Here is a 19636-nt window from a genome sequence, read left to right as displayed (position 1 = left end):
CTAAAGTTCAAAGTTCAGGTATTTCATGACATCCTCCGACCTTTGGTGAAATAATCATCCCTGAATCTCTGAGATGATCTGTCTAAACATGCTCAAACTCCACCGTTATTCTAAATACTTGACAGTGAATATAAACTACGTCTGTCTCATCCACCACCTTCACTTTTAATAACCACCCATGATAACAGCCTCCTGGTCAACAAAAAGACCGACAAACGCCTCATTAAGAAGGAAAACATGTCGTGAAGTATTTTAGCAGGCAGTTTAAATATATAAATCATCTCTGTTGTGTCCCTCTCCATCATACAGTGAGAATAAACCGTCTCTCCTCTCCTTCATTCATCTTTTAAAACAGACAGCTCCGCTAGCATCGGGTGGCTAACCGGGTGAGCTAATGAGAAAAAGTTTAAAACAAACCGACAGAAAGGCGGGATTTTTACCTGTTAGAGTCCGTTAAAAGTCATTATTTCAGGCAGAAGCGTGTCAGTCCATGAAATCCTCTGCATTTACTTTGTTTTGGTTTATTTTACAGCCTCCAGTGTCACCGTAAAGACAGCTGAGCTGTCCGCGGCTCAACGACCCACCGAGAGTCTGTCAAAAGAGCGGGAAACATGAGAGACACATCCGGTTGTCCCTTCAAAATAAAGTGTTTAACGTTGCGTGAAACGTATGTTGAACGTTGAAAAAGCTCTTGTTTAAAAGTAAGGACACATGATTGATCACATTTATAACACAAGGATGTATATTCTCTTTTAATGTGAACGCAAATAGCCTTGCCTCTTTTTCATCGTTTAAAGTATGGAAAAGGTGGCAGACGTACACGCTGTTTAACTCCCAAAACAAACCCTGGCAATATTCACCAGTGTAGATTTTATACAACAAAATAAAGCATTGCATAAGAAGTTACAGACACGTTTCAGAAAATATCACCCTTTTAATCTGGTAAACCCTCTTGAAGCATACTATTATTAGGCCTGTTAACTGCAATTATATTTTAGGTTTAAATCCTATGTTAAAAAGGCATATCTTAGGGTTACCTATAGGATCGAATTTGTACTACTTGTTCAAATATTTTCAGGGCATATTTGGAACTTTTCTTTATGTTCTTTAACAGTTTTGCTTTAACTTATTAACTAAACATCATTTCCGTTTATATTCGTGCTCATTTTCGCCACCTTTACTGCCCGGCTGGCAGTTGTTAATCAACTCACGAATCATCGAGCACGGCGTACAGCCAACAACAAATAGCTAGAGCGACATTATTCCCTGTTTGCAGTCTTACAGGCTGAAAAGAGTAATTGGTACAATTGTTGTCATTTTAAAACGTTGATAAAAACGTAAACATACATTTTTGACACCAAGTCCAAGGCACCCAGCATTGGGTACTTTGTTGTTTTTAAATACTAACATTTACAGGTAAAATGTCTAACTGTGGGATGCAGTCAGTGGAAGTTGGTATTATATCAGTGCAGTTCAGTGTGCACGAGTTCGCCTGCAACTTTCAGACTGAAAACAAGAAGTAACCCAAAATAAAGAAATGTCTTAATATTGATCACGAGAGAGAGAGAGAGAGAGAGAGAGAGAGAGAGAGAGACAGAGAGACAGAGAGAGAGAGAGGCTTTGCCCACATACTGCAGTGCTCACAGCAGCGCTCAGCAGCAGGACCACACCTCTCCATAAATAAAACCTGACTCTCCTCCCCTTTGTTCTTGCATAGCACACCCCTCCCTTCTCCTTTATTTCTGTCTGGCGTCTCATCTTCCTCTTGACAGTTCCTCAGAGATTCTCTTTGGGGTTCAGGTCAGACCAGTTGGCTGGCCAATCAAACACAGTAATACCATAGTCAGTAAACCCGTTCCTGGACCTGTCTGTGTGGTGGTTTCGTGATCCTCTGACTCCAGTCCCACTCCAGTCCTCGTGAAGCCCCCCTAAGTTCTGAATCTGCTTTGATTGACAGACCTTTGAAGGCTGAGCTCGGCCCTTTTCTTACTTTTCCCTTCAGTTAACTCTGATGAATCTGCTCTGATCCAGCCGCTGAGAACAGCCCGGCCTTTCAGCAGAGACCCTCCGTGGCTTACCCTGAGGGTGGAGGGGGTCAGTGGTCGTCCCCGGACATGAGTCCAGTCAGCAGTCTTCCCCATGATTGTGGTTGTGTGAACCGAAGCAGAGTGAGAGAATAAAGGCTCAGGAAACCTTTCCACAATATTCTAGGAGAGGCAGTGGACTTTTGTGAGCCATCATCATCTAGATCAGTGATACTCAACCTGTGGCTCTGGGGCTACATGTGGGTCTTTGTGATTTGTGGCTCTTTTGTGTCTTAATTGAAACATTGTTCCCATTTTTGCCACTTTTTTCATACTTTTTGCAATTTTTGCCCTTTTTTTGCCAATTTAAGCTGCAATTTCAATTAAATGTCCCCTATTTACCATTTTTTGCCACAGTTTTGCCACTTTGAGCCCATTTTTGCCACTTCTTTTGTCACTTTCCAACCATTTTTGACACTTTTATCCTGCTTTGTGCAATTTTTTTCCCTTTATTGTCTGTTTCTGCCACTTCTAACCCATTTAATCCGCCTTTTGTAGTTAAATTCCACTTAATTCCCATTTTTCCACCTTGTTTCTGGTTTTTGCCCATTTCAGCCACTTTTCACTCATTTTTTGCCAGGTTTTTGGACCATTTTTGCCATCTGCGACTCATTTTTTTGGCCACTTTTCGCCCATGTTTGCCCCTTTTTTCTCAGATTTCTGCTACTTTTCCCTCTGTGTTTGCCCCTTTTTGCCTATTTTTGCCACTTTTCACCCATTTAAGCTGCCTTTTGCAATTAAATTGCCACTTTTTGCCAATTATCCTACCTTTTTTCTGGTTTCTGCCAATTTTTGACAAATTTTATCCACCTTTAACTTATTTCTTTGATCACTTCCCACCCATTTTTGTCATATTCTGCCCTATTTTGCCACTTTTCTCCCAGTGTTTGCCGCTTTTTATTTTTTGCCACTTTTGCCATCTTTAACTTTTTTAATTGCCACTTTTCACCTCTTAGATTGTGGCTCTTGCAGAAGTATTTTTCAACTATTTGGCTCTTTGGTTGAGTAACACTGATCTAGATGAAAACAAAATAAAAGTCTTCAGATATTTCCCCCTGTATGAGGTAAATCTAGAAAATGTAGAAGTTTAATTTTCTGAAGTAGATCATTTTTATCCATCATTTTTAGATGCACCTATACATTACTATATAGGTACTATAGTACTATACTCTTGCACCTTTCCCTCCTCTGTTGACTACACCGTAGCACATAGAGAGAAGGATCCCACATCCATTAACATCCGTTAGATTTCACTTTATTATAGAGCAGTGTTACTCAACCCTGCTCAGCCATAGAGCCACATTTTGACAAATACCCTTTCACAATCTAAGTGGTGAAGTAGCAATAACAATGAGTTAAAGGTGGCAAAAATGTTCCAAAAGCAGCAAAAATGGATAAAAATGGATGCAAATGGGGAGCAAAAGGACCAGAAAGTAGCAAAAATGGATGAGAAGTGACAAAAAAATGAGTTACGGGTAGCTAAAAAACAGTCAAAAAGTGGCAAAGACATGAGTGAAACGTGACTAAAATGGGCAGAAAGCAGTCCAGAGCGGCAAAAATGGGCTCAGAATAGGAAACAAGTGATATTTAATGGCAAAAAGTAGCTTAAATGGGCAAAAATTGGCAAAAAAAATGTGAAAAAGGGCAGAAATTGAATAAATGGGCAAAAAGAAGTGGCTAAAATGGGTAAAAACTAGGAAAAAAGTGTTATTGAATGAAGAAAGTTCTTGTATGTATTCTGTATTTAAGAGCCAGAGGGTGAGTAACACTGCTGTAGAGGTATAACTTTACCTGAACAACCCGGCTGGAGAGCTGGTATCCTGGGTAGTTATCGCCATAAGTAAAGTTCAGATTTTCCAGTACAACTCCTCAGAAGCTACTCAGTACTTAAACATGAAATACTTTTACCTGAGTACAACAGTCCCGAACTCTTTCCACCTCTGATGAGGACGGAGAGGCAGAATTGTGGTTCGACAACTGTTGACGTTTTGAGAAATAAATGTTCCTGTCAGTCAAAGACCGGGGCTAATCGTTACCAAACACTACTACCAGGACGGGTAGGAGATAGCGGAGCAGCGGATGAAGAGTGGGCCGTATCATCATGACAGAATGTGCTAGAACTTTCCACCAGATCGGTCCAGGATCCTTTCTACCCAGACCCGCAGACAGACTCAGTTCTCCGCGTTTAAGAGGAGAAAGTTCCGCCGAGTTCTTTAGAGATCCGGACTGTTAGCTTGGTGGTTGTTTTACAGTGAAACTAGCTAGCCGGCTAAGCTAAAGCTACCAACTGTTTACATTACAGGGAGCTAACGGCTAACGGGGAGCTAGCGGCTACTCCCAGCCGTCAGCGGGATGTTCGGCTGTCTGGTGGCCGGCAGGTTGGTGCAGACGGACGCGGTGCAGGTGGCCTCGGACAAGTTCGTGTTTAACCTGCCGGATTATGAAAACGTGAACCATGTGGTGGTGTTCATGCTGGGCACGGTGCCGTTCCCCGCCGGGATGGGGGGAGCTGTCTACTTCTCCTTCCCGGACCCGGTGAGCGGCGGAGCGGTGTGGCAGCTGCTCGGCTTCATCACCAACGACAAACCCAGCGCCATCTTTAAAATCTCTGGGCTGAAAGCCGGGGAGGGGGGCGCCCACCCCTTCGGAATGATGGCGTCCTCCCCGTCGGCGCAGGTCGGGGTGTCGGTGGAGGCTCTGGAGCAGCTCTCCCAGCAGGTCAGAGCCGGACCAGAGGGGGGCGAGGGGTGGACTCGGTGGGCTCCTTTAGAAAAATCATCATCATCATCATCATCATCAACAACAACCTTTAAATATAACGGAGTTAAACCGGTCCATAATAGAAAGTCAGAAATAAAAAGTTTAAAATTAAATCTAAATAAAAAGTCCAAAATAATTAGTCTAAATTAACAGTCCAAAATAATTAGTCTAAATTAACAGTCCAAAATAATTAGTCTAAATTAACAGTCCAAAATAATTAGTCTAAATTAACAGTCCAAAATAATTAGTCTAAATTAACAGTCCAAAATAATTAGTCTAAATTAACAGTCCAAAATAATTAGTCTAAATTAACAGTCCAAAATAATTAGTCTAAATTAACAGTCCAAAATAATTAGTCTGAATTAACAGTCCAAAATAATTAGTCTAAATTAACAGTCCAAAATAATTAGTCTGAATTAACAATCCAAAATAATTAGTCTAAATTAACAGTCCAAAATAATTAGTCTAAATTAACAGTCCAAAATAATTAGTCTAAATAAAAAGTCCAAAATAATTAGTCTAAATTAACAGTCCAAAATAATTAGTCTAAATTAACAGTCCAAAATAATTAGTCTAAATAAAAAGTCCAAAATAATTAGTCTGAATTAACAGTCCAAAATAATTAGTCTAAATTAACAGTCCAAAATAATTAGTCTAAATAAAAAGTCCAAAATAATTAGTCTAAATTAACAGTCCAAAATAATTAGTCTAAATTAACAGTCCAAAATAATTAGTCTAAATAAAAAGTCCAAAATAATTAGTCTGAATTAACAGTCCAAAATAATTAGTCTAAATTAACAGTCCAAAATAATTAGTCTAAATTAACAGTCCAAAATAATTAGTCTGAATTAACAATCCAAAATAATTAGTCTAAATTAACAGTCCAAAATAATTAGTCTAAATTAACAGTCCAAAATAATTAGTCTAAATAAAAAGTCCAAAATAATTAGTCTAAATTAACAGTCCAAAATAATTAGTCTAAATTAACAGTCCAAAATAATTAGTCTAAATAAAAAGTCCAAAATAATTAGTCTGAATTAACAGTCCAAAATAATTAGTCTAAATTAACAGTCCAAAATAATTAGTCTAAATAAAAAGTCCAAAATAATTAGTCTAAATTAACAGTCCAAAATAATTAGTCTAAATTAACAGTCCAAAATAATTAGTCTAAATAAAAAGTCCAAAATAATTAGTCTGAATTAACAGTCCAAAATAATTAGTCTAAATTAACAGTCCAAAATAATTAGTCTAAATTAACAGTCCAAAATAATTAGTCTAAATTAACAGTCCAAAATAATTAGTCTAAATTAACAGTCCAAAATAATTAGTCTAAATTAACAGTCCAAAATAATTAGTCTAAATTAACAGTCCAAAATAATTAGTCTAAATTAACAGTCCAAAATAATTAGTCTAAATTAACAATCCAAAATAATTAGTCTAAATTAACAGTCCAAAATAATTAGTCTAAATTAACAGTCCAAAATAATTAGTCTGAATTAACAGTCCAAAATAATTAGTCTGAATTAACAGTCCAAAATAATTAGTCTGAATTAACAGTCCAAAATAATTAGTCTAAATTAACAGTCCAAAATAATTAGTCTGAATTAACAGTCCAAAATAATTAGTCTAAATTAACAGTCCAAAATAATTAGTCTAAATTAACAGTCCAAAATAATTAGTCTAAATCAACAGTCCAAAATAATTAGTCTAAATAAAAAGTCCAAAATAATTAGTCTGAATTAACAGTCCAAAATAATTAGTCTAAATTAACAGTCCAAAATAATTAGTCTAAATTAACAGTCCAAAATAATTAGTCTAAATAAAAAGTCCAAAATAATTAGTCTAAATAAAAAGTCCAAAATAATTAGTCTAAATTAACAGTCCAAAATAATTAGTCTAAATTAACAGTCCAAAATAATTAGTCTAAATAAAAAGTCCAAAATAATTAGTCTAAATTAACAGTCCAAAATAATTAGTCTAAATTAACAGTCCAAAATAATTAGTCTAAATAAAAAGTCCAAAATAATTAGTCTAAATAAAAAGTCCAAAATAATTAGTCCAAAATAACAGTCCAAAATAATTAGTCTAAATTAACAGTCCAAAATAATTAGTCTAAATAAAAAGTCCAAAATAATTAGTCTAAATTGACAGTCCAAAATAATTAGTCTAAATTAACAGTCCAAAATAATTAGTCTAAATTAACAGTCCAAAATAATTAGTCTAAATAAAAAGTCCAAAATAATTAGTCTAAATAAAAAGTCCAAAATAATTAGTCCAAAATAACAGTCCAAAATAATTAGTCTAAATAAAAAGTCCAAAATAATTAGTCTAAATTAACAGTCCAAAATAATTAGTCTAAATAAAAAGTCCAAAATAATTAGTCTAAATTAACAGTCCAAAATAATTAGTCTAAATAAAAAGTCCAAAATAATTAGTCTAAATTAACAGTCCAAAATAATTAGTCTAAATTAACAGTCCAAAATAATTAGTCTAAATTAACAGTCCAAAATAATTAGTCTAAATTAACAGTCCAAAATAATTAGTCTAAATTAACAGTCCAAAATAATTAGTCTAAATTAATAGTCCAAAATAATTAGTCTAAATAAAAAGTCCAAAATAATTAGTCCAAATTAACAGTCCGAAATAATTAGTCTAAATTAACAGTCCAAAATAATTAGTCTAAATTAACAGTCCAAAATAATTAGTCTAAATAAAAAGTCCATAATAATCAGTCTAAATTAACAGTCCGAAATAATTAGTCTAAATAAAAAGTCCAAAATAATTAGTCTAAATTAACAGTCCAAAATAATTAGTCTAAATAAAAAGTCCAAAATAATTAGTCTAAATTAACAGTCCGAAATAATTAGTCTAAATTAACAGTCCAAAATAATTAGTCTAAATTAACAGTCCAAAATAATTAGTCTAAATAAAAAGTCCAAAATAATTAGTCTAAATTAACAGTCCAAAATAATTAGTCTAAATAAAAAGTCCAAAATAATTAGTCTAAATTAACAGTCCAAAATAATTAGTCTAAATAAAAAGTCCAAAATAATTAGTCTAAATTAACAGTCCAAAATAATTAGTCTAAATAAAAAGTCCAAAATAATTAGTCTAAATAAAAAGTCCAAAATAATTAGTCCAAAATAACAGTCCAAAATAATTAGTCTAAATAAAAAGTCCAAAATAATTAGTCTAAATTAACAGTCCAAAATAATTAGTCTAAATAAAAAGTCCAAAATAATTAGTCTAAATTAACAGTCCAAAATAATTAGTCTAAATAAAAAGTCCAAAATAATTAGTCTAAATTAACAGTCCAAAATAATTAGTCTAAATTAACAGTCCAAAATAATTAGTCTAAATTAACAGTCCAAAATAATTAGTCTAAATTAACAGTCCAAAATAATTAGTCTAAATTAACAGTCCAAAATAATTAGTCTAAATTAATAGTCCAAAATAATTAGTCTAAATAAAAAGTCCAAAATAATTAGTCCAAATTAACAGTCCGAAATAATTAGTCTAAATTAACAGTCCAAAATAATTAGTCTAAATTAACAGTCCAAAATAATTAGTCTAAATAAAAAGTCCATAATAATCAGTCTAAATTAACAGTCCGAAATAATTAGTCTAAATAAAAAGTCCAAAATAATTAGTCTAAATTAACAGTCCAAAATAATTAGTCTAAATAAAAAGTCCAAAATAATTAGTCTAAATTAACAGTCCGAAATAATTAGTCTAAATTAACAGTCCAAAATAATTAGTCTAAATTAACAGTCCAAAATAATTAGTCTAAATAAAAAGTCCAAAATAATTAGTCTAAATTAACAGTCCAAAATAATTAGTCTAAATAAAAAGTCCAAAATAATTAGTCTAAATTAACAGTCCAAAATAATTAGTCTAAATAAAAAGTCCAAAATAATTAGTCTAAATTAACAGTCCGAAATAATTAGTCTAAATTAACAGTCCAAAATAATAAGTCTAAATTAACAGTCCAAAATAATTAGTCTAAATTAACAGTCCAAAATAATTAGTCTAAATAAAAAGTCCAAAATAATTAGTCCAAATTAACAGTCCAAAATAATTAGTCTAAATAAAAAGTCCAAAATAATTAGTCTAAATAAAAAGTCCAAAATAATTAGTCCAAATTAACAGTCCAAAATAATTAGTCTAAATTAACAGTCCAAAATAATTAGTCTAAATAAAAAGTCCAAAATAATTAGTCTGAATTAACAGTCCAAAATAATTAGTCCAAATTAACAGTCCAAAATAATTAGTCTAAATAAAAAGTCCAAAATAATTAGTCTAAATTAACAGTCCAAAATAATTAGTCTAAATAAAAAGTCCAAAATAATTAGTCTGAATTAACAGTCCAAAATAATTAGTCTAAATAAAAAGTCCAAAATAATTAGTCTAAATTAACAGTCCAAAATAATTAGTCTAAATAAAAAGTCCAAAATAATTAGTCTAAATTAACAGTCCAAAATAATTAGTCTAAATAAAAAGTCCAAAATAATTAGTCTTAATTAACAGTCCAAAATAATTAGTCTAAATAAAAAGTCCAAAATAATTAGTCTTAATTAACAGTCCAAAATAATTAGTCTAAATAAAAAGTCCAAAATAATTAGTCTAAATTAATGGTCCAGAATAATTTTTACTTTTTGCGAATAAAATTTCAAGTTTTAGAAGTTGATCATTTATGAGGAAAAACTTTTAAACTTTTGAGTTTACAATCATAATTTTCTTGTAACAAACTCAAAAGTTTAATGAGATAAAAAAATGACAAAAAAACCCACCTCTGTAGAATAAAAAAGCCAGTGGAATATGAGAGGAATAAATCCATGAGGAATGCAGGAAATGTCCAGCACAGTCAGGATTACAACCAAATACTGGATCAGAGCTGAGAAACGACCCACTGTGGGTGTCCCAGGCTCTAACTGTGCTACTGTAGTAAAGGTAGGTGACGTAGAGAAACGACCCACTGTGGGTGTCCCAGGCTCTAACTGTGCTACTGTAGTAAAGGTAGGTGACGTAGAGAAACGACCCACTGTGGGTGTCCCAGGCTCTAACTGTGCTACTGTAGTAAAGGTAGGTGACGTAGAGAAACGACCCGCTGTGGGTGTCCCAGGCTCTAACTGTGCTACTGTAGTAAAGGTAGGTGACGTAGAGAAACGACCCGCTGTGGGTGTCCCAGGCTCTAACTGTGCTACTGTAGTAAAGCTGCTGACATTGTTGATTCTTCTACTGCGGTATCAGAGTTTTAATTCTGGTACCCTTCTGACCCTAGGTCCCGGTTTCCAGCGCTGCCGTGTCCACCGTGGACTCCTTCCTGCAGTTCACTCAGAAGATGCTAGACAGCCTCTACAACTTCGCCTCGTCCTTTGCCGTGACGCAGGCTCAGATGACCCCGAACCCCTCAGAGACCTTCATCCCCTCCAGCTGCATCCTGAAGTGGTACGAGAACTTCCAGAGGAGGCTTGGACAGAACCCCAACTTCTGGAAGAACTGATGGGAGCAGAGGCGCGTTAAAGGAGGAGAACGCTAAAGACTCCGTGTGCCTGATGCTCCTAATAAAAACTAAAGGTTTCATAGAGCTAAAGTCTGTCTTCATCTCTGATGCTGCAACAGAAAAAAACACTTAAAATCCTGTGGTCGCGATCTAAAGCTCTGAAGATGTTTGTAATTAAACAGAAAGACTGAAATGAACTCTGACGGCTGAGTCTTGGGAACGGAAACATCAACACACTCCTCTACCCTCTTCTTCATGGCGCAGAGTTTCAGAGTTTTAGCTAAGGCTGAGTCCACATGAAGGTGTGTATTTTTGAAAACAGAGGTTTTAAAAGTGTTCCCGTCCTCTCAGACTACACTCTCAGACGCTGTTACATGCCGTAGAGATGCCGCTGTGTGTTCTCCACAGGAGAAGCAGCTCTCAGGTGTGACGGTGGTGTTGTACGAAGCAGCAGTGACCTGGAGCTGGACTACTTCCTGAAGACAGAGGCCTAAACGTGCCAAAGTGTCTGTCTATTAAAGAATTTACCAGTCTAATAAAGGAATTTTAAACCTTCTCTAGAGAAGCGCTTTGGTTTCTTTGACTTTTTCTGAATTCTACTTAACACAGCTTTATCTTGAGGCCCCTGGGAGCACGGGGCCCCAGGGACCGGCCCACCTGTCCCTCATGATTATACTGCATAAGGAAGGCCTGTCAGACTCAGTCACAGCAGGAGCCGGATTCTGAACCTGGGTCTAACCTGAGGGTCTAACAGGGTCCATACTGAACCATAAAACGTTCACCTTATTTTCACCAGCAATTAATTATGGGGGGAAAACTGTGGCACTGATGAGAAATGATTTTGTGATTAAGAAGTGAGCATGATTAGTTAAAAACTCAAAATCTGAGATAAAAAGTCAAACATTTAAGTTAAAAAGGTAAAAACATGACATTTAAAGTCAAAGTAATGTTTTTAAAAGGGAAAATATTTGCTAGAATACCAAAACCATGATTTTTAACAGTCAAAAAAATGACATAAAAGTCAAAATCATGAGTTTTAAAGGTCAAATATGAAAAAAAAAGAAAAATCATGAGTTCTTAAGGTTAAAAAAATGAGATAAATTTTAAAGTTAGGAGTTGAAAAAGGTCAAAATATGAGATAAAGGTCAAATCATGATTTTAAAAGGTCTAAATTGGATTCAAAATGTAAAATGGTGAATAATGAGATAAAAATTTTAAATCATAACTTTTACTCATAATTGTGAGATGCAAAATTGAAAATATAGAGAAAACACAAATTTCTTCCCCATGTTCCTGACTTTATATAAAATTATTTTGACTGTTTCTAGTTTCTATGACTCAGCAAGGATGTTAGAAATCATCATTTTGATCCTGGAGGAAATCTGCAGACCTCATACTGGTGGGCCAGTTCTAATAAAAGTATCATATGATCTGGTGGACCGGATATAACTGCACCTTGGGCCGGATTTGACCCCAGGCCTTGAGTTTGACACCCGTGGCATAAAGCATGATGGCTTAACCCCTTTCTGCCACCAGAGGGCGCTGCAGCCATCCTCCACTCTCCAACATGCAGAACTCTGCTCGGATCTAAATCTGCAGCTTCATAAATCTCCGCTGGGATTGTTGTAATCCTCCTCCTCCTCTCAGAAAGTCCTTCAGTGATCCTCCCACTTCCTCCTAAACTCTGACGGGCTTTCTACAAAAGGACTGAATATCCTGTTGATGATCCATGCAGGATGTGTCCAGCAGAGTTTGGGTGCAGAGAGCGGAAGCAGCAGCATGCTGACTGAGGAAGGGTGGAGGGGGGAGATAAGCAGTTACATAAAGAGCACACGCTGTCACACGCGTGTGCAGAGCTGCTTTCTCCTCCTTTTACTGACTCTACTCCGGAGCTTTAGCAGCCAGGATGGGGCCGGAGCTGCTGCTGGTCGGGGCCGCCTTGGTCGGATTGTATTTGCTTCTTCACATGACCCTCTTACAGATGCCGAGGTGTGAAAGTGACGTGAAGTTAGACGGGAAGACTGTCATCGTCACTGGTGAGTCCACAGAGACGCTGGAAGGGTTCAGACAGGGAGGAGGAACCACTGGTACGTGGATCTGGAGACGCTGGAGTCCCACAGTCTCTCTGTCTCTGGCCTGGCCTCCACAGGTGTACCACACTTTGGTTTAGTTATGTTAGGTTAGGTTGAGCTTTAGTTCAGTTTGCATTTTACTACATTTACACACATTATCTTCACTCATGCACATCCCACACTACTGACTACTGACTTACACACTTCATGCTGTAAACATTTAATTTGATCCTGTTTGAAGCAACTTTGAGTAATTTGGTCTAATTTGGCATTTCTGACTCTTTAGTCTGTTTTGATTCAGTTTAATAGTAAACTGCCTAATTTGATTATTTGATTTGGTGTAATTTGGCTTGATTTGAAAATAAAGACTTCTTTAAAAACTTTGCCATGGTGTTGTCTCCCTCTTTTGTTGTGGCCACCTGAGCCAGGTCATGACAACTGTAATAAATCCTACCATACCAAATCATACAGTATGATAATAATAATAATGATAATAATATAATAATAATAATAGTAATAATAATAATAATAGGACTGTAGTCAACCAGAACCAGATCATCAATTAGTCAGTTGGTTGTGGGACGGACCAAAACAAACAAACAATCAAACAAAAACCCTTCATGTTATTTCTACATCAAACTTATCACTGACAGTGTAGTCGGTGCATTCAGGTGGTAATTAAAATTCAAAATGAACCCAAAATGAACTTAAAAATCTTACAATGTTTGCAGTATAACCACCTTATGTTGTAGTTAAATAATAATCCTTTTTAACAAAATGTTGCCACAATGCTGACTTTTTCAACACGTCGTCAATTAACGGGAAACGGAGTATAAACGTGCTTCACTGGCTTTGGTGGGAGGGTCCTAGTGACACTGTTTTGACTTTCTGCGTATTTAACCTGTAATTAATTACCCTTAAAGGCACGAGTTAATTATATTTGAATAGTTATATTCATAGTTATTTTTTGTTAATTATATTTTGTAACACTAGAAAACTGAAATAATAAAAACACATGACACCTCCCTTCTCAGACCCTGAAAAAAAAAAAAAAAAAAAAAAGGATTCTTCCAATCAAAGTAGCACATGTGATTGTTCATCCAGTTGGATTTTGGTCAGACATGAGGTCATCGACCTATTAATCGACCAATCCACTTGAGGCTGTCAGCCCTAAATAACAACAACAACAATGATAATAATAAAAATAGAATAATAATATTAATAATGATGATGATGATGATAATAATAACAACAAAAAGAACAATGATGATGAACAATAACAATAAAACAATGATGATGATAATAATGATAATAAACAATGATGGTAAAATGATAATAATAATAATGATGATAATAATAATGAATGAATAATGAATTCTATATCTTACTGGATTGTGTTGAGTCCTATGGTATTGTATTATCCCATCATATTCTATTATACAGTAAATATTGTTCCATCTTGTGTTAAAGTTTTATAACATCTGTGGTGTTAATCTACATCCTCGTGTTTCTTTGGCCAGATTATTTTCCATGTCCTTTATTGTTAAAGCCAGCATTAACCTTTCTATTCTCTTAAGTAATTATCCATCATTTTTAGTCCTAGCTATCCATGAGAATGATAAAACTGCCTGGTCCTGTCAGATCAGCATGAAGCCTTTCAATTAGAAACTCAGTATAAGTAAGAATAACTGCCAAAGTCCACTATCTGGCTCTGAGGCCGCTGCTCTGATAAAAACAGGAGCTTTAGCTCTCTGAACAGGTAAGCGCTGTTATATATGAGAGTCAAAGGTCACACTCGCAGTTCCTTTATCTTCAGGGAGCCTGGAGTTCATGTTCCAACGTCTTTAAGGGTCGGTTAGACAAGAAGAACAGGCAGGAGATGAAAAGAGTCACGAGACCCAGTGAACCGATCCGTACCACAGCTACATGAAATTCACTCAGCAGCGGTTTTATTCCAAACACTCTGGCAGGTCAGCCATGCTGATTAAAAATACCTCTGACTGGGTTTAATTTGGTCTTCAGGAGCAAACACCGGCATCGGTAAGACCACAGCAATGGACCTGGCGAGGAGAGGGGCGAGGGTCATCATGGCCTGCAGGGACCAGGGACGAGCCGAGGCCGCCATCAAGGACATCATCCAGGTAATGACTGACTGGAGGCTCATGGGTAATGTTGCCCTGCTTTCTGTAGAGGTGTTAATTTGACTAGAATCATTTTAATACTGTAGTTTTGGGTCCATGTGGTGTACCACAGGGCTAGTCGGTCCCCGTCACCTCTGTCTGCATCGGTCAGACCTCAGCCAGCACCAGCGCCATCGTTCCCATGGGTACAAAAGCTCCTTCTGGGAGCTTTCCTAACATCTCTGTCTTGATACCCGGGTTTAGGAGACGGGGAACCACCAGGTGATCTTCATGCAGCTGGATCTGTCCAGTCTTCAGTCTGTTCGATCATTCGCTGAAAACTTCCTCCAATCAGAGTCCAGACTGGACATCCTCATCAACAACGCCGGTTTGACTTTGATCCAGTTTCAGGTCAGTTATGGCTGCTCTGGTTCATGACTCTCAGGTTAACCTTATTTCTGTTTCTGCTCGATTGTTCCTGATGTTCCATCTCCAGGCGTGTTCACGGGCGGAATGACAGAGGACGGCGTGGGGATGATCTTTGGCGTCAATCACCTGGGCCACTTCCTGTTGACGGTGTTGCTCCTGGACCGCCTGAAGGCGAGCGGGCCGAGTCGCGTGGTGACGGTGTCCTCCGAAGGCCACAAAGGAGGGAAGGTGGATTTCAATTGTCTGAGGACCCACAGAGATCTAAGTCTGGGCAACAACGACTTCCAGCTCTTCCAGAAATACTGCCACAGCAAACTGTGCAACGTCCTGTTCACCATCGAGCTCGCCAAGAGGCTGGAGGACTCCGAGGTCACCTGTTACAGCATGCACCCAGGTAATATTCGACTGTAGGCCTGGTTTATATCAATACTGAGCATGTGCATAAAGAAGATCATGTTAACCAGCACCCAGGTAAAGTATGTAGGCCTGGATTATATACATACAGTAATCCATGTGAGTCTGTTATTTTTGTGCATTTTGGGCAGAGTTGGTCCTCTGTACAGTTATTTTAAATCCATGTTTTTCTAAACTTATTTGTTCCCTTCTTCCAGGAGTCATAAAGACGGAGCTGGGTCGGTACACAGGCTTCCTGTGGAAGCTGGTAGTGACTCCCCTGGTCCTTCCTCTCTGCGTGGACGCTGTTTCGGGAGCTCAGACGACGCTCCACTGCGCCCTTGCTCCGGGAATCGAACACCTCAGCGGACACTACTTCTCCCGCTGCGCTCCACAGGTCAACCTTAAGGCGAGAGACGAGGCAGCAGCCAAGAAGCTGTGGGAGCTCAGTGAGAGTTTCTGCGGGCTGTCATGAAAACTAAAAGTCAGATTCTATTGTTTTAATGGTTAGTTTTTTTATTTTTTCATTTAAAAAAACCTGCAGGCTAACGTCTGCTCTGGCTCACAGGTGTTTGAATTTTTGATGGATTAATTTTCTCTACGACTTCTTTCTCCTGATCATTAACATGAAATAAATTCTGTTCAAATACACGTGGAGTAGAAAACATACGAGTATGGAAGTGAAAAACAGGAGTGAAGAGGATCTAGAGTGCTGAGGTTCACCACATGGAAGTAAATTCCTGCCTTGATACTCTGAAGGTCTGTTCTGTCAGTTGTTTAGACCAGTCTGGTCTCACAGATGAAAGTCCTAGAGTCCCAGTTTTAGTGGATTTATTTATTCAAGGGTTGCTGAAACCGAACAGATACACTGACGATGTTTAGGAGCTTAAACTTTGCTTACAGGTATTCGTGTGTCTTTCCTTCTGGCATCTTATGAAATAAATCTCTGTTTTTAACACCATGGGTTTTAAATCTCTGAATATCTGATTAAATATTTGCTATTTAAAGACCTTATGTACCAATATTCATAAAATGGTAAAATCCTTTGTAACTATTTTTATGTGTTTTTGCAGACATGGTTTAAAGAAAAAAAATGACAGCTTTTGTAAGTCAGTAATAAAGGAATGTGAAAATAATTCAAGACTATTGTTGCAATGAATTTTAACGGCTGGAGCCGGCGGCCGGCTATAGCTGCTGGAGCCGGCGGCCGGCTATAGCTGCTGGAGCCGGCGGCCGGCTATAGCTGCTGGAGCCGGCGGCCGGCTATAGCTGCTGGAGCCGGCGGCCGGCTATAGCTGCTGGAGCCGGCGGCCGGCTATAGCTGCTGGAGCCGGCGGCCGGCTATAGCTGCTGGAGCCGGCGGCCGGCTATAGCTGCTGGAGCCGGCGGCCGGCTATAGCTGCTGGAGCCGGGCGGCGGCTGCCGCTGCTGGAGCCGGCCGGCTATAGCTGCTGGAGCCGGCGGCGGCTATAGCTGCTGGAGCCGGCGGCACGGTGGCTGCTGGAGCCGGCGGCGGCTATAGCTGCTGGAGCCGGCCGGCTATAGCTGCTGGAGCGGCCGGCTATAGCTGCTGGAGCCGGCGGCCGGCTATAGCTGCTGGAGCCGGCGGCGGCTGGCTGCTGGGCGGCCGGCTATAGCTGCTGGAGCCGGCGGCCGGCTATAGCTGCTGGGCTGGGCGGCCGGCTATAGCTGCTGGAGCCGGCGGCCGGCTATAGCTGCTGGAGCCGGCGGCCGGCTATAGCTGCTGGAGCCGGCGCCCGCCTATAGCTGCTGGAGCCGGCGGCCGGATATAGCTGCGGGAGCCGGCGGCCGGCTATAGCTGCTGGAGCCGGCCGGCTATAGCTGCTGGAGCCGGCGGCCGGCTATAGCTGCTGGAGCCGGCGGCCGGCTATAGCTGCTGGAGCCGGCGGCCGGCTATAGCTGCTGGAGCCGGCGGCCGGCTATAGCTGCTGGAGCCGGCGGCCGGCTATAGCTGCTGGAGCCGGCCGGCTATAGCTGCTGGCGGCCGGCTTAGCTGCTGGAGCCGCGCGGCTATAGCTGCTGGAGCCGGCGGCCGGCTGCTGGAGCCGGCGGCGGCGGCTATAGCTGCTGGAGCCGGCGGCCGGCTATAGCTGCTGGAGCCGGCGGCCGGCTATAGCTGCTGGAGCCGGCGGCCGGCTATCGCTGCTGGAGCCGGCGGTGTAGCTGCTGGAGCCGGCGGCCGGCTATAGCTGCTGGAGCCGGCGGCCGGCTATAGCTGCTGGAGCCGGCGGCCGGCTATAGCTGCTGGAGCCGGCGGCCGGCTATAGCTGCTGGAGCCGGCGGCCGGCTATAGCTGCTGGAGCCGGCGGCCGGCTATAGCGGCTGGAGCCGGCCGGCTATAGCTGCTGGAGCCGGCGGCGGCTATAGCTGCTGGAGCCGGCGGCCGGCTATAGCTGCTGGAGCCGGCGGCCGGCTATAGCTGCTGGAGCCGGCGGAGGGGTCTTGCTGCTGGAGCGGGCGGCCGGCTATAGCTGCTGGGCGGCCGGCTATAGCTGCTGGAGCCGGCGGCCGGCTATAGCTGCTGGAGCCGGCGGCCGGCTATAGCTGCTGGAGCCGGCGGCCGGCTATAGCTGCTGGAGCCGGCGGCCGGCTATAGCTGCTGGAGCCGGCGGCCGGCTATAGCTGCTGGAGCAGTCTCAATATTGATGACAGTTACAGTAGACGAGTATAAAATTAGCAACTTGTACTCACCTTTGTGATGCATAACCCCTGCTGATACATGTCATGAGACACCAGGGGGGAGATAGCCCCCCCTGGCCCCTTTCCACAGGGCACTGCTTGATCCAGGTACTGGTGGAACTGGGTTCTGAACCCCAGCCTCTCCCGCCACAGGTGCTCATGCACACTCGGGTGCTTGAGAGTGTGCTGAACCCACTGCGCCACTGGTACCTTTCACACTGGGAGGTCTTCTCCTGGCACATTTATCATCTTCATTTGGGATGTTGGACTTTAAAATTCACAACCTCTCCCCTGAGACTTCCAGAGGTTTCCCTTCTCACTTTGAACTCAAGTTGTCACCCAGCCATGGTAAGACTTGAACCTGCTACCTTCAGACTCCCAGACAGACCTCTACCTCCCTAGCCCACATAAACAGACACCTGCTATCATCTCCTAAAGATTTTCCCTTCTTTCTTCAGACTCAGCTCTTAAAAACTGACCAAGCCTAAGTAGGATTTGAACCTGCCACCTTCAGACTCCCAAGCAATCCTTTATCTCTCTAGACTACCAAAGCAGACACTTGCTGCAGGCTTCCAGAGGTTTCCTCTTGTCTATTTGGAGTCACAGCTGGAAAATTGACAAAGTCATATTAAGATTTGAACCTGCCACCTTCAGACTGCCAGACAGACCACTCTTCTTCTTTGCCACAGAGACAAACATTTCTAGAAGTTCCCAAAGATTCTCCTTTTTCTCTTTAGACTCAAATATTCAAGACTGACGAAGTGTTGTTAAAATCTGAAACTGGACCCTGCAGTCTCCCTAGTAGTCCTGGATCCCTCTAGGCTACAGAAAGAGTTACAGATGAACATCTGAGGTTTTCGTTACTTCCTTTGGACAATGGACTTCAAAATCAACCTGGCCCACCTGGTTAAGGTTTGAACCAGGAACCTTTGGACTGCCAGTCAGTCTTCTTTCACCTTCAGCCATGGGATCAGACTTTTGCTACAATTTCTCCAAAGCTTTCAGTGTTTCATTTGGATGTTGGACTTTCAAACTCATCAGTAGGGAATAAGAATTAGTCACAGACTTCCAGGTTGTCTTTTTAGGGTTTCCAAGAGCCTTTTCACCTTCCTTTGGTCTCGGTCTTGCAAAAATCTCCTCAGGATCAAACACAGGATCTTGGATCAAATGAATCAGGTCTGGATGTGTGGTCTGAGACTGTACTCAGCTTTCCAAAACATGTTATTAATCACAGTTAATTCATGATTTCACTAGAGGGCCTGGTAGGTTTGGATGGCATTTTCCCCTAATGAATACAATCCTCAGTTAAAATCTGTATTTTGTATTTACTCAGGTTATCTTTGGCAAATATTAAGATTAGTTAAATGATCTGAAGCATTTCATTCTGAAAAATATGCAGAAAAATTAGGGATCAGGGAGGTTGAAAATGCTTTTTTTCCAGCATGAGCTTTTACAAACTTAAACAACAAACAATTCTATTTCCAGCTGGTATTTTTGTGCATAGTTGTGGCCTAAATTAGCGGTTAAAGGTACCAAAGACTGTCCTAAAAGAATTAGGCTTTATGGATAAAAGAG

At 39.9% G+C, this 19636-nt stretch overlaps 3 protein-coding genes across 9 annotated transcripts in view; 2 read left to right on the top strand and 1 right to left on the bottom strand.

The window, feature by feature from the left end:
* Positions 1 to 4009, bottom strand: part of heatr5a (HEAT repeat containing 5a) — a 45685-nt gene extending 41676 nt beyond the window's left edge. For 5 of the 6 annotated variants that reach the window (XM_041812882.1, XM_041812880.1, XM_041812884.1 and 2 more), the window contains exon 1: positions 441 to 582. The gene's annotated coding sequence lies outside the window, so the exon portion shown is untranslated. Of the gene's footprint in view, positions 1 to 440; positions 583 to 3875 lie in introns of those variants that run through there. The other variant, XM_041812881.1, reaches the window with a different exon arrangement.
* A 427-nt stretch (positions 4010 to 4436) lies between these two features.
* Positions 4437 to 10903, top strand: hikeshi (heat shock protein nuclear import factor hikeshi). Of its 2 annotated transcripts, XR_005993310.1 has the most exons (3): positions 4437 to 4802; positions 10126 to 10649; positions 10756 to 10903. XR_005993310.1 is itself a non-coding variant. In XM_041812889.1 (2 exons), exons 1-2 carry the CDS (start codon positions 4437 to 4439, stop codon positions 10345 to 10347), a joined length of 588 nt encoding a protein of 195 aa, XP_041668823.1. In that variant the 3' UTR covers positions 10348 to 10903. The 2 variants fall into 2 exon arrangements, 1 of the variants encoding a protein (XP_041668823.1); XM_041812889.1 differs by having other exon boundaries at positions 10126 to 10903.
* A 1158-nt stretch (positions 10904 to 12061) lies between these two features.
* On the top strand, positions 12062 to 16497 carry LOC121526337 (dehydrogenase/reductase SDR family member 13-like). The gene is made up of 5 exons (XM_041812888.1): positions 12062 to 12383; positions 14442 to 14560; positions 14804 to 14927; positions 15036 to 15362; positions 15580 to 16497. The coding sequence occupies exons 1-5, from the start codon at positions 12254 to 12256 to the stop codon at positions 15834 to 15836; spliced, it is 957 nt and encodes a 318-aa protein (XP_041668822.1). The 5' UTR covers positions 12062 to 12253; the 3' UTR covers positions 15837 to 16497.
* The last annotated feature ends 3139 nt before the right edge of the window (positions 16498 to 19636 follow it).

This window comes from Cheilinus undulatus, linkage group 18, assembly GCF_018320785.1.
Source record: "Cheilinus undulatus linkage group 18, ASM1832078v1, whole genome shotgun sequence".
Lineage (NCBI taxonomy): Eukaryota > Metazoa > Chordata > Actinopteri > Labriformes > Labridae > Cheilinus > Cheilinus undulatus.
Note: the sequence above shows the minus strand (reverse complement) of the source record. Positions and strands in the feature narration are given on the sequence as shown.